Source organism: Zalophus californianus, chromosome 8 (assembly GCF_009762305.2).
Source record: "Zalophus californianus isolate mZalCal1 chromosome 8, mZalCal1.pri.v2, whole genome shotgun sequence".
Lineage (NCBI taxonomy): Eukaryota > Metazoa > Chordata > Mammalia > Carnivora > Otariidae > Zalophus > Zalophus californianus.
The window spans coordinates 112689144-112703349 of NC_045602.1; the positions used below are offsets into that span (position 1 = coordinate 112689144).

The 14206-nt window shown below is 45.0% G+C and overlaps 2 protein-coding genes and 1 long non-coding RNA gene across 6 annotated transcripts in view; 2 read left to right on the top strand and 1 right to left on the bottom strand.

Annotated features, from left to right (window-relative positions):
* The window catches only part of CSNK2A1 (casein kinase 2 alpha 1), a 52217-nt gene extending 49285 nt beyond the window's left edge, over window positions 1-2932 (top strand). Inside the window, 1 exon segment of the mRNA XM_027620723.2 lies at window positions 1-2932. Within this exon segment, the coding sequence (XP_027476524.1) occupies window positions 1-136 (136 nt within the window). The 3' untranslated portion in view covers window positions 137-2932.
* On the bottom strand, window positions 2784-11990 carry LOC113937057. Its single transcript, XR_003524473.1, has 2 exons — window positions 11858-11990; window positions 2784-5984 (listed from the first exon to the last, which is right to left on the bottom strand). It is a non-coding gene; the product is annotated as an uncharacterized LOC113937057 (long non-coding RNA).
* Window positions 11979-14206, top strand: part of TBC1D20 (TBC1 domain family member 20) — a 16200-nt gene continuing 13972 nt past the window's right edge. Inside the window, exons 1-2 of one of the 4 annotated variants that reach the window (XM_027620720.1) lie at window positions 12053-12192; window positions 13616-13760. Coding sequence is in view for 1 of the 4 variants with exons in the window: in XM_027620718.1 (XP_027476519.1) it covers window positions 12123-12192 (70 nt within the window). In the remaining 3 variants the exon portion in view is untranslated. Of the gene's footprint in view, window positions 12193-13612; window positions 13761-14206 lie in introns of all 4 variants that reach the window. The other 3 variants (XM_027620719.1, XM_027620721.1, XM_027620718.1) reach the window with 3 other exon arrangements.

Consider the following 14206-nt stretch of genomic DNA (forward strand, 5'->3'; position numbering starts at 1 on the left):
GGATTTCTTCAGTGCCAACCCCTTCACCCCTTGGACCTCTGGCAGGCTCACCAGTGATTGCTGCGGCCAACCCCCTTGGGATGCCTGTTCCAGCTGCCGCAGGCGCTCAACAGTAATGGCCCCTTCTGTCTCCTGATGCCTGAGCAGAGGTGGGGGAGTCCGCGCTCTCCTTGATGCAGCTTGCGCCTGGCGGGGAGGGGTGAAATACTTCAGAAGCACCGTGTCTGAACCGTTGCTTGTGGATTTATAGTAGTTCAGTCATAAAAAAAAAATTATAATAGGCTGATTTTCTTTTTTTTTTTTCCTTCTTTTTTTTAACTCGAACTTTTCATAACTCAGGGGATTCCCTGAAAAATTACCTGCAGGTGGAATATTTCACGGACAAAATTTTCCCCCCCTTTCAAATTCAGTTTCTCATCACTAAAGAACAAAGATGAACCAGCCTCAATCCCGGCTGCTGCATTTGGGTGGAGATATCTTCCCATGTCCACCATTGCTCCCCCACCATCCCACACTATGGGGGGTTTATATCTCATGCTCTTCTCCAGAGATTACAAAAATGTTTTAGCTTCTTCAAGGGAGGTGGGAAGGAAGGAGGAAGGGAGGGCCCAAGCTACAAGAGCAGTGTACTGCTGGTCACTTTTCTCACACTACTCCAAGTGCTTCAGTGGGGTTGTCCTGGTGAATCTCGTGGAAATATGTCTTAGTTTCATTGAGATGCTGAAAATCTACCCAAAGTGCAGACAGGTCCTGAAAACGTCTGTTCAGTATGAATCATGTCTTATTGACCTAACCCTAAATCCAGCTCACTTCTACTTTTAATTCCAGTTCAGTTTAAGATTATAATACCTTCCCTCCTGGGCTCCTTACCTTGGCCCTCTCCCCTGTCATCTCCCTATGTGCTCTATAGCTGGGGGGAGGGGGAGGAAAATTCTTTCTCAGTTTTCTTTGACTTGGCCATTTTGAATTCAGTTAGTTACTGGGCTTAACTTATTGCTTTTTACAAAAGAAAAACATTGTCTATATAGGTTTCATGCTAGCAACTCTGTAAGAGCTAATGGAAGATGTGGCCACGCCGAGTTTCATCTTAAGCTTTCTACCTTCTTTTCTTCCTTTCTTCCCCTTCCTTCACATGCCATCCAGTGAGAAGACCTGCCCCTCAGTCTTGTAAATGTATCTGAGAGGTAGGAGCAGAGCCACTATCTCCAGTGAAACTGAAATGGTAGACCTGTAATTGTGGGAAAACTATAAACTCTCTTGTTACAGCCCTGCCACCCCTTGCTGTGTGTATATATATAATACTTTGTCCTTCATATGTGAAAGATCCAGTGTTGGAATTCTTTGGTGTAAATAAACGTTTGGTTTTATTTATCAAGGTTAGATTTAAGTTCCCTGTGTAAAGGTCTCGCTGGGTGGGTGTCTCACGTTCACATCTGAGGGGCCTGCAACCCTGTACCGTGGAGGCTTCCCAAGGCCCCCATTTTTATACATCCCCTCATTCGACCCATGGTACCGGGCAGGGCAGAGAGGCCTTAAAAAAGCACCACAAGCCAAAGCGTCTCTGGGGATTAAGGATCCTTTGCCATAAAACTCATTTTGTGTCTCAGCAGTGCAGGGATTGGGGATGGAAAAGTCGCCAGTTTTTGTGTGTTTGTGTGTGTGTAAAGTGGATTTTCCACTGTAATCCAACCACCTAAGTTTATCAGGTGCTTCACTGAGGAAGCCTAGTTTTTTAAGCACAATAGCAAAACCATCAGCTCTGTATTTCTCCTGTTTCATTACAGTAGCTGCTTGTGGGAACTAGGAAAAATTCTTCCAACATATTTGAAGGCCTAAAGTCTTAGTTCCCCTTTCTCCTACCTTTATAGATCATAAGCCTTTCTCGCCTGGGCGCCATAGACAAGCATAATTGTTTCACGAGTTGAATTTAATGAACTTATCTAACTTTATAACCCATCTTGGCTCTAGTAACTTGATCAAGGTGGTGGCTTTCGTGAATATAACGGTAAACTTTAGAGGAAGCTAAAGCCTCCTTTTATAATGCTTCTCAACCATAGGGAAAACATGCCACACACACCCTGTGTGGCAGGGTGATTTTCTTTCTTGTGGCCACTTAACAGTGGATATTTATTGTTCTTGACCCTTTTATGCCCTAGAATGCTGTGGGGGTTACCATGTTGAATTTGTGCAGAAGCTAAAAGCACCGGATGTGCCAGAGATGCAATTTGTGATTACGTTTGCACTGGATTGTGATTTGAACAGGACACTTACGACTAATGAATTCTTTCTTTTGAGGTGGGGAGGAGGGTTGTAAATCGAGACTTCACATCCCACCCTTAGAGCTCAGAGAATGTTGTGGCTGAGGTTGATGTGGGGAGCTGCAGACAGCTGGACCTCCTAAAAACACATCAGACCTTGCAAGAGACGGAAGGTGAATGCAGAGGACTCTGAAATGCCACCCAAGAACCTTTTAAAATAAATAGAAGTTTTTAAAATGCTACTTAAGGAGTCACTGCAGAAGCATGAAAAAAAGAAGACCCAGTTGGGTGGGTGGGTGGGGGGCAAGGGTTTACAGAGTAACAACTTCTGTGTTGTTGTAAATTACCTCATCTGTATACCTTGTATTGGGACACTTTATTTCTCAGCACTACCTGTGTCTGCATTGATTAGATGGCAGGAAATGGAATGCCAATATAAGACAGTTGTGTTGGCAATTACTCTGAAAGGTTTTTTAAGTATTTTTTTAACTTTGTTTGAAGTGGCCCCCCCCTTTTTTTTTTAAGTTTGAAGTCAGAAGTTCCCCCTCGCCCCCTTGATTTATTGGTTGTAATTGTATTGTAATTGGTATAACTAAAACATAACTGTGCTGGGAAGAAGTTGTGCCATGAAGGTCTTTAATTTTTTTTAAATAAAAACATTTAAACAAATGAAATGTCCCTGCAGCCTGAGCAGTATGCTTCTCCAACCGACACCGTGTGTGATAGATGGCTTAGCTTTCGTGTGCTTTGAATTTAATTTTGGGTTGATGGAGATGTGAAATGGGATGGATTAAGATTGGTTGAGGAGCACTGAAGTCTGGAAGTTTTTGACCTGAAGAGTCAGTGAAGAGAGCATGGTGGTGTTGCTAAACAGGATTGGTTTCATTCCTGCCCTTGTCACTTACTGGGCTACTTGGCAAGTTACTTAACTTGTGAATCTGTTTCATCATCTATAAAATGGGGCCACTGCTTTCTTGGGATTGAATGAGAGTAAATGTCAAGTATCTGGCACCTGCTACGCTCTTGATAAACCTAATTGCCCTGGTATGGAGGATTGGTTCTGGGTCCTGACTTTGCAAGTGATTCACGGTACAATCCATTCTCTGGACCTCCTCGTCCTCTGTTCGGTCAGGGTGAGGTTGGGTGAGGTGTCTTCTGAGTTCCTTTTTAGCTCTAATACTGATTTTAGAAAGTTTGGTGCTTAAATAAAAAGGTCCACAGAGACGGCTTTGTTCAATTGCAGAAAAGATCGGTGTCGAGTGAATGGTAGTAAGCCCTGTGGACGGTCAGCCTTGGAGATACCTTAGCCCTGGAGGCAACTTGCAGAGTCCTGACTTCAAGATGTTCTGGAGAGCTTGTAGGAACATATTTGGTAGCTTAAACAAACTGTTCAAAGGGCTGGTAAAAGAGGTGAAAAAGTTTACTTGCTTCTCAGTGCCAAATGAGCCAATTCTGCAAGATTATATACTTGAGTTGCCATTTGATCATTCTCATTTAACCACAATTTTTAAAAATTGAAATCAGGAAATGCTGTTATCTCAGACTTCTAGTTTCCTTTAAATGTTCACTGCGTACTATTTTATGACATCCACTTGTTATTAATATTGGGAGTTGAGACATGGTTTAAGAGGAACTGTTGTGTAATCTCTAACCCTAACTTTTCATGAACTTTAATTTTATTTCCATTTTATACATGAGACAGGAAGACTAAATTGCTAGAGTGGGCCTGTTAGAGACAGAGGAATCTATTTTGTAAAATTGTCTTCGGGGTATGGCTAATTACCATAGTCCTAAAATAGTCGAGAAAATTGGAGATTGGTTGACAGATTGGGGAATTTTCATTTCCTCTCAGTCTTTAAATTTCATCTTGCCTCACCTGTTGTCAAGTGTGGTTATAATTAGAACTGACCATTTGAACATCTCCTGAAGAATCTAGTTTTTTTTACCACTGCCTACAGACTCCCACCAGCAGATTCTCTCCCAAGATCAGGGTTGGGTTGAGTATTTGCTCAGCCATCAGTCCTTGCCTGCCCCCAGCTGGTGATCTCCTCCTCCCTTGTGCCTCAGCTCCAGGGACTGTGGCTGATTTTCCTCATGGGACATGCTTGCTAGAGAGGCTGTCTTCCCCAGGGCCTTTTCCTGCTTGAGGAAAAAGTTAACCAAAAGGCTTTGAAGTAAAGTAGTCCCTGGTTCCCTCCTCAAAAAACAAGTCTAAAAACCTTGATCCAAGCAGGTATTCACCCAATCTCGAGTCCCCTCAGCCTCCTTCCCCCTACTGCCATCACTACTCCCATTCCCCTCTGTCTTGTAACACCTGAGCTTTGTATTGTATTATTGTCTCTCCCCGCCTACATGTAACCTCCCTGCTGACCTTATATATCGTACTAATCTGTGCATCCTCATAAAAACTTTTTTTTTTTTTTAAAGTGCACCAATATCCCTCAGGATTGAATAGAGTAGCACATGGAAAATGCCTAGCACCATACCAGGTGCATAACAGATGCTCAGTCAAAGGTAATTCCAGCTCCACTCCCACTTCCACCTTCCCACACCCCCCCCACAGTAAGTAATGGAAGTACGTATTATTGCATAAAGAGCATCTCAAGGTCAGAAGACTCTTGCCCTTAAGTTTGCAGCTGTAATTAAAAGTCATGGGTCAGACTGAAAATGTTTATTTAATGAGCCCTTGGTGAAATAAAAGTGGCTGAAGACTAAGCAATGAGCCTGACCAATTTAGTAGACTTTGATGCTAACAGCCCTGCTTTCCACCACTTGTGTATAATAATATGAAATTCAGACTATTCTCAAAGTAAAGTAGATGTATAGAGAGTGTCACAAGATAGTCTGGCTCTGGAGTCAATGTATTCAAGTACTATTTCTAGATTTTGTACCCTACTATGATTCTGTGCTAAATTGAACCACTTCAGAGAAGTAACCTAGAAGAACTGCAGATGTCCTGGTTCTAAACAGAGTTCTGTCTGGGTGTGTGGTTTGGGGTCAGTTACTTAAACTCTCTGAGGCTATAACACACCCGTGAGCCTACTGCCCAGGTAAGCTCCCTTTGCCCTTTATTTCCTGATCATGTCCTCTTTTCCTCCCTGCCCCAGATGTTCTAATACTTTCTTCATCTGTAAAATTGGGGTCTAAATACCTGTTTTCATAGGGTGGTGGTTCACATTCAATGATAAGTGTTTGGAAAGTGCCTGGCACACACTATAGTTGGACTAAATGCTCATTTCCATTGTACAGTTGTGCAGATTCATGTGCAGAAAGCGAACATCACGTGTATAGGGATGCCATAGGTTGGTGCATTCATTCCCTCAATTTCACAGTAGATGATGGTAACGTGTTTTCTTTAAGAAAAAAAAATCCATCCATTAAATGTGACCGATTTTCAACGATGAAAGTCGTTTGTAATTTGCATGAACGCCAACATTGCCTTGTCTGTTCCCACCCCATTTCACTAAGATTATCACTCTATCTCCTTTGAATTTTTAATTTGTCTACTGAAAACTTAAATATTCTTGCAGTGTAGCAAATTACAGTGTGGATTTGCCTCCCTGTGGCCGTAATCACCAGGGATTCTTAGTGGTCTCAATGTAATGCCTCCAGATGGGAGCTAATAAAATGGCCAGTCCTCTTCTTGGAGAAGTTCCTGAGGGGATTGAGTATTTCTGAGTCAGCTTCATTCTTGCATCATCTGCTTTGACAGTTTTCTTGCCTTCTCTAAAGAAGAAAAAGGAAAAGCAGCAACTGGTAAGTGGTTTCCTGATCCCACCCTGTGAGTCAGTCTCAGCTATAGATAAACATTTGTAGACTTATCTAGAAAGGAAGGAGGACGACATTGCTTTTTTCTGTGTGAAAAGTTCTCGGAACTCCACAGTGAATTTCCTGTGAAGAAGCTTACATACACACAGTTCCCCACACTCTGATGCACACCTTCTTCTGTTCCCCGCTCACCCACTCTGCTCCATCCTCCTCAGCCCAGGGTTTCTTACACACTCACCTTATTGACTGGTCTTTCCAGAGTTCATTTGTTTATGTCAGATGCCCTTCAACAAACATTAGGTGGTGTTCATGAGCCCAGCCCTGTGCTAAACAGTGGAGATTGGAAGAGATGAGACATAAACCCAAGGGGAAGTGTGTTCTTGTCAAATAGAAAAGTGAGAAACAAAACTATGTGTATGGGCAACTGTTTCTAAAAAGAGTTCCTGGAAAAATCAGATTGCCAGTCAACATGGTAGACTAAGCAGGTAGCCACCTAACCTCCTGCTCTAAATACATAAGGATGCTGGCTAAAATAACAATTTATTTTAAATAGCCAATTTCAAAGAAAGAAATGGAGGTTTCCAGGTGACAGAAGAATTCATTCTGAAGGTAATTGGATATCAAAGTCACAGTGACCCCCACCCAAGACACTGGGCATAGATACAGATGGGCCATAGAGGCTAGGGGCTAGGGTTTGAATGCCCCCAGAGAGATGGGAGATAGCCTCAGGGCCTTTCAAGGTAGAAACTGAAATAGGCTGCCTCCAAGAAAAAAAAAGTGGAAGAAAACTACATGTTAACTGTAGTAGCCGCTGGGAGGTGAGGTTAAGATAAATGTCACAGGGGCGCCTGGGTAGCTCAGAGTGTCTGCCTTTGGCTCGGGTCATGATCCCACAGTCCTGGGATCAATCCCCAGCGTCGGGCTCCCTGCTCAATGGGGAGCCTGCTTCTCTGCTCCCTCTGCCGCTCCCCCTGCTTCTGCTCTCTCATTCTCTCTCTCTCAAATAAGATCTTGAAAGAAAAAAGATAAATGTCACAAAAACTCAGTCTGCGGGAAGGAATCCTAAGCTCTTGGGGCAGAGAGAATGGTCAAGGAAGCCTTCCCAGAGGAAGGGCTGCTAGAGCCGGTTAGGGAAGAGGCCCAGCCTTAGCACAGTTGAGCCACCAGGGCCTGCATCTGGGGTCAGAACCCATGTCTCCTGGCTCAGTTCTGCTTCCTGCCTTTGCATAGCTGTTCTGTCCAGTTTTCTAGCCAGTCATTATAAATTTTTTCTTTCTCTCTTTGGCTCTCTGAACCTTTCACCAAAAACACTTCTGCCTCACACAAATCTCTAGGTCAACTGTAACTGTAGTTCAACTGTCTAAACTGGATTCAGCCAAACAGTTCTGCTTTAGGTTGAGGCTGGGCTGGGCTCCTGTGTTGATCGGACTCCCGTTTGTTCCCTGTGGTTCCTTCTGAGACCCGTGCTGAAGTTGGAGCAGCTGCCCAGGGTTGTTGGAGCACAAGAGGCCAAATGAAATCACACAAGCAAAGAAATAGTTGAAGAAATAAAGGTTGGGAATTTTCTAAAATTAAGGACAGACAGCCATAGATCCAAGACGCTCAAAGAACACCAAACAAAATATACGTATATACTAGGCCTATCCAAAATGCTAAAACAACAAAAAAATGCTAAAACAGAATCTTAAAAGACCAGCCCAGAGAAAAAAATGACCTACAGAGAAAGCAAAAAATTATCAAATGATGCAAGCCAGAAGACAGTGGAGTGACCAGCACTGAAAGAAGAAAACCTGTCAACCCAGAATCCCACACCCAGTGAAAATATCTTTGAAAATGAAGGGGAAATAAAGTCTTTAGAAGAAAAAGAAAAACTGAGGGAATACATTGCCAGAAGACCTCTGTTTCAACTAGAAATATCAACAGAAGTTCTTTAGGCAGAAGGAATGTGAAACCAGACAGAAATGTGGGTCTACAACGAAATTAAGAGTGCTGGAAATGGAATAAATGGAAGTAGAATTTAAAACTTAATTGCTTAAAATAAGTCTACAGAGGTCAGGAAATCTGTAAAGGGGCAGGTAAATTTAAGTTTTGCATGTCCTATGATCTCTGTTGTAAGCACTCAACTGCTGTGGAACGAAATCAGTCTTAGGCAATAGGTGTGTCAGCATGGCTGTGTCCAATAAAACTTTATGGACTCTTAAGATTTGAATTTCACATAATTTTTATGTGCTACAAGTTACTCTTTTGGCCTTCCCCCCCCCCCAATCATTTAAAATTGTTAAAGCCATTCTTGGCTCAGGAGCCATCCTTTAGATTGTGTAATTATAGCATATGTAAAAATAAAAAATAGTATACAGGGAATGGTGGTATATCTGTACAATGAAATACTGAGCAATAAAAGGAATACACTTGTACATGCATTAACGTGGATTAATTTTAAAATAATTATGCTGAGTGAAAGCCAGACAAAAAGCCTACATACTGTTTGAGTCCGTCCATATAAAATTCTAGAAAATGCAAACTAATCGCTGGTGACAGAATGTAGTTAAGTTGTTCTCTACAAGTGCAGGGTAGGGATTGGGGGTGGGAGAAGAAGAGAAGGGATTTAAGAATAAAGTGTAATAGGGACACCGGCGTGGCTCAGTCGTTGGGTGTCCAACTTCGGCTCAGGTCATGATCCCGGGGTCTTGGGATTGAGCCCCGCATCGGGCTCTCTGCTCCGCGGGAAGCCTGCTTCTCCCTCTCCCACTCCCCCTGCTTGTGTTCCCTCTCTCGCTGTCTCTCTCTGTGTCAAATGAATAAAATCTAAAAAAAAAAAAAAAAGTGTATGACAACCGCATGAAGAACAGAAGAGAGAAAATGGGAATCCACTATTATAAGGTCTTTATGCTGTACATGAAGCAGGATTCTTTGAAGGCAAACCGGTTAAAGAGGTGTGTTGGGAATCCTAGGGGAAATCACTAAAATTAGGCTCTCCACCTCTTTCTCACACTCAGCCCAAGTTTTGTACAGAGTTCCACCCCGGCTCAATGGGGGAGCATGAGACTCAGGCCAAACCAATCAGCACATAGTGGCCACGGTGACTGGTTCGGGCTGAGGCAGGTGACAGAAAACCAGTGGGACATGTCAAGGCTTTTCTTGGAAATGCCAGGACAAAGACAATTCAACTGTATTTCACAGAGTCAGATGTAGAAAGTACTTGAGACCTGGCACTGACAGAGCCCTGTTATGAACCAAGACCTGTGGGTGAACAGTCAACAGGAAGAGGTGGGCAGCTGAGAGAAGGGAGAGAGGATGCAGAAGGGCAAGAACTTTTCAGTTATGTGAGCCAATGAAGCTTTTTGCCTGAGCTTGTTTGGGCGTGTGTGATTTTCAGTCACCTGCTGTGTTACAAAATACCACAAATTATCTTTCCCCAGCTCACGCATCGAAGTGTAGGTTAGCTGGGTCCTTTGCCCTGGGTCTCACCAGTCTGAAATCAAGCTGTCAGCCAAGACTCTGATCTCAACTGAGGCTCAGGGTCCTCTTCCAAGCTTACTGTTGGCCAAATTCTGTTCCTTGTGTAGGACTGAAGCCCTCCACACCTGGAGGCTGCTCCACATTCCCTGCCGTGTAGCCCTCTCCACAACATGGAAGTTTACTTCTTAAAGGTGAACAGGAGAATGTCTGTGCTGCTTTGAATTTGTCCTACAGGTAAGGCCTGCACCTTCTTTTAAAGGACGTCCCTGATTTAAGTCCACCCAGACCAATTTCCCTCCTGACTACTTCAAAATCCACTGATAGGGAGATTCGTTATGTCTGCATAATCCCTTTACCTTTGCCGTGTAACATAACGAGAGCGAAAACCCATCATATTCACAAGTTCTGCCCACACTCGAAGGGATTATACAGCCATGTACACCATGGAGTAGGAATCTTGAGGACCATTTTAGAATTCTGCCTACCACAGAGACCTGATGCCCTTTTGCCTTACACTCAGTCATGAATCAGTTTCCAGAATTTTCCATGTTTTACTAGACTTCAAGTTTGACCTCTTTTCACTTGGCTTTACAATTGCCTGGTTACTTGTCTCTCTTCCCCCATTAGAAGCTGACAACTGAATAAGTATTCGTCATCTCCATTCCAGCTCACAACCTGGCACAGGTCTGGTGCTCCACAAATTGTTGTATGGATAAATGGAGTTGATTCTTATGTTGGGGATGAGGATTAATCTAGATGACTTCAAAGACCACATTGATTGTGAATATTCTTTAATTCCACCCTGCTGACTGCATACTGTCCAAACTTGAGCATGGTTTAAGAGGTCCTACCTGACCAGCCCCACGCACACTTCTCTGCCCTCACTACTGTCAAAGTCCCACTTTTTCATTACTGTCTGTGCTGTAAGAACACTAAATCACTTCATTTCTAGACTACGGTTTGCTTTTTTAGTTTCACAACAGTGCCTGTGGTGTGTCCTTAGCCTAGAAGTTTCTTCCCTGCATCAACGGACTTAATGCTGCTACCCATCATTTCTATAAACTTAGAAATCACTACCCCAGAAAAAAATTTTAAAAATAAATAAATAAATCACTACCCCAGGACTTTTTTCTTCATCACCCTCTCCTACTTCTCTGTGTGGTTGGTGCCCCCCCATCTTCTTCCCCCTTTCCTAGAACTTGTCACCTCTTGTAAGTTGAATCCATCTCCCCTACCAACCTGAGCTGTCCTAGAGAGGGTCATTATGTTGGGTCCCAGCACTGGCCTGCTCTGGGTAAGGACCATGAATAGTTGAACAAACAAAAGGGTTCAATAATCTCTATTTTGTGATTTGGGGTCTTTCAAGATATTCATACTTCCTGGTGTCCTGGGCCCCCTGGCAAGCCAGCCTAGCAGGCCCTAGCTCACCTATAGGTTCCAAGCCCGGGCCACAGGGCAATGGGTATTGTCCATCACAACGTTCAAATGATAGGCTAGTTTCTGTTGGCCTGGGAAGGCTTTTTTAAATTCCCATCTGCCACCTAGTACTCCTTTAAAAGAGAGAGTGCATGGCGAATTATGAGGCGAAATGACTGGCATTCCTGGTCATGCTGTCCTTAGAGCTTCATGGTGATGAACTGTAAGTAGACAATATGCTGTTCAGAGATGGGGTACCAGCCTAGGACAAGAACTTGTTATCTCCACTGGGACAGCTTGTTCCAGTTGCTGAGCATTTGACAGTAGCTTTTCCCTCTCCCTTTTCCCGGAGAGCTAGCCACTCCCTTGTTTAGAGGGCGAGAGTTGGCCCAAGCCTTGCAAGGACCTAGAGTTGTGATGGGGAGGAGAGCAGGTCACTGTCTCATCCCTACCGCAGGCAAGAATCGAGCTGTGTCCCTGTGCCCCACACTCCATCATGAATGTCAGCTTCTAGGCTTTTCCATGTTCAAAGACCTGATAAGATGGCTGCTCATTTTGGGTGAGTGGCCATTTTTGTACCACTCGAAGGGGAGCGGCTCACATAACGGTCTATGTAAAAGGCATTTTCTGGCCTTGAGCAGTGCACAACCTGTGGAGCTGTATGCAATGGTTCTACTGAACCCTTAAGTCGCCAAGTATGACGACAGGAGCTCGTGTGAGGAGGTGAGATGCTGGTAAAATTCTTGGTAAACAAAAATAATGGCTCATAATTGTGGAGCAGTTACTATATGCTTCTAAATATTCTAGGCACTTCCCCAATAATTCCGTGAGTTCAGTACTTTTATCATCATCAGTATCATTTTACAGATAAGAAAAGCAAAAGAAATGGCAAAATCTGGTCCTGAACACACTTTCTCAAATGTGCCCGCCACGCTCTATAGTTCACACAGAACTACCTGGCGCGCTGCCCGCGCTCTTCCTCTCGCTTCTTAGGGCGCCTGCGCGTGTGTCCCCGCGACCGCCTTCCGCCTGGCGTAGCGGCCGGTCACGTGCCGGCACGGGGGCGGGAGCCCGCGCGGGACGCCTGCGCGCCTGCGCGCCGCGGGCTGACCGATTCTGCCCTGTCCGGCGGAGCCGGCTCTGGGTCCCGCGGCCATAGCCGCGTCTTCTCTCAGCTGTGCCACCAGCCGGGGCTCGGGCCCGGGCCCGGGCCCCCGGGACATGGCCCTCCGGAGTGCGCAGGGTGACGGCCCCACCTCCAGCCGCTGGGACGGTGGCGCGGAGAAGACAGGTACGGAAGCCGGCGGGGGCGCCGAGGAGCGACCTTCGGGGACGGCCCGAGGGGCAGGGGCGGCCCTGCGGGGGGTAGGCAGGGGACAGCTGTCGGAGGAGGGGCCCCGGGCGCAGGCGGCGTCCGGGGGGTGGGGGGGCCCCCGAGGGACCGCGCGGGGTGTGCCCAGCGCCGCAGGCTGAGGTCGGGACGGCGGGAGAGGAAAAGGGTGGTGGGCCCGGTCATGTCTGAAAGGGAAGCGATCCTGGAGTTGGGGAGTCAGCGGATGCTGAGACCAGAGGAACCCTGCTGGCCGACTCGCGTGCCCCGTGCGAAGGACTGGCGGGGGATCTGGTCCGGCTTCGTCACGTCTGGGGAGAACTGGGTCTCCCGGAGAACTGAGGCCGAGCCTCCACCCCCGGCCCGAGGCTGTCTGGCCACGTCCGCACACTCCTGGTGCCTCCTCCCTAGTTGTAAGGCCCGTTTCCCAAACTTCATTCATCTCTCGCCGGCTTAATTTACGCGGTGTACGTGCTCCACTTACTTCTTTTAATTGCCATAAAAATCCAGCCTTTTAAAAACGTACAGTTCACTGGTTCTTAGCACATTTACGGTGTTGTGCAATCATAGCCACTGTCTGATTCCAGAACATTTCTAATTCCAAAAAGAAACCCCCATCACTCTCCATTCTCTAGTCTCCGCAGCTCCTGGCAACCACTAATCTACTTTCTGTCTCGATGCTGTGCCACCTAATTTAACGTTACTTAATTGTGTAGAAGAAAGCGATTCTCCCAAATTTTTATAGTTTCATACTAAGCAGTAATTTCTATGAAATCATCGTTTCGTTGTGCACTGTTTTTGAATGTTTTACATACAGTTAAAACGGCGCTTAGAATTATTGTTTACTCTGTACCAAGGAAAATAATCCTTTCCCCCTAAGAAGGTAGCTTTCCCATTTTTCCGTCCCCTGTTGGGTGCTGCCCATAACAGAGCCAGCCACCTATGCAACCCACATTTTCGGTGAAGCACCTGGTGTCCACATCTTGTTTCTCTGGGCTCATTTTCTGTTATCTTCCTTTCCTCCTGTTCACTCCTCATATTACTTCTTTGGGCCCTTTGGCCTTGTAACCCTTTGCTGGTGTTTTTGTACGACATCTGTCCTCATGGCATAGTGCCCCAAGCAGTATGGTTTTGTGACCTGTTGTAGTGTGGCTGTGCCTAGGTTGTGAGACTTTAACCCAGTTTCCTTGGTTTTGCTTCTCTGGAAGGAATTTAGAGATGAGAGTTTTGCTTTTAATCATATTGGAGAATTGTTGGCAAAGTTACTAATACTGGAATCCCTCCTTTGTAGACTTTATGATCAGATTGGTTTACTCTCTAGAATATTTTTCTTTATTGTTGGGGTAAAGCAGTTTTTTGTTTTGTTTTGTTTTGTTTTAAGTAGGCTCCACGGAGCCCAACAGGGGCCTCGAACTCACCAACCTGAGATCAAGACCTGAACTGATATCAAGAGTCGGATGCTTAACTGACTGAGCCACCCAGGTGCCCCAAGCAGTTTTTCTTAATACATGCTTGTCTTCATGTTTCAGGTAGTTAATGGATCTCTGCTAATTTGGATACTGTTTGTTGAAACTAATTAGGACTTCCAGAAACAGAGGTTACTTTGTTTTATTTTGTTTTTAGTAGGAACCTTACTTGAGTAAGGTAAGGTTTTCCTCTCCCACTCTTTATCTGGTACAGGTATGAAGTTTAAACATAAAATTTTAAGAAAATTTCCAGTGTCAGCATTAGAAGTTCAAGGGATGGGACAGGAAGTGTCTGTTTGGGGGACTCTGTGTCCCCTCTGGCTGGGTCTTCCATTGTTTTGATTTAGGCTGAGTGGACGTTAATTTTACTGTTTTCTTGAGAATCCCAAGAATAGGTCTATGATTTTTCTCTTTCTGAGGTGATACTAGTCGTTCAGCTGAGACTCTGCTAACCTTTTCTTCCTTGTTGTATAGGCCTACAGTTGTCCTTATCACTCTGTAATTCGTAC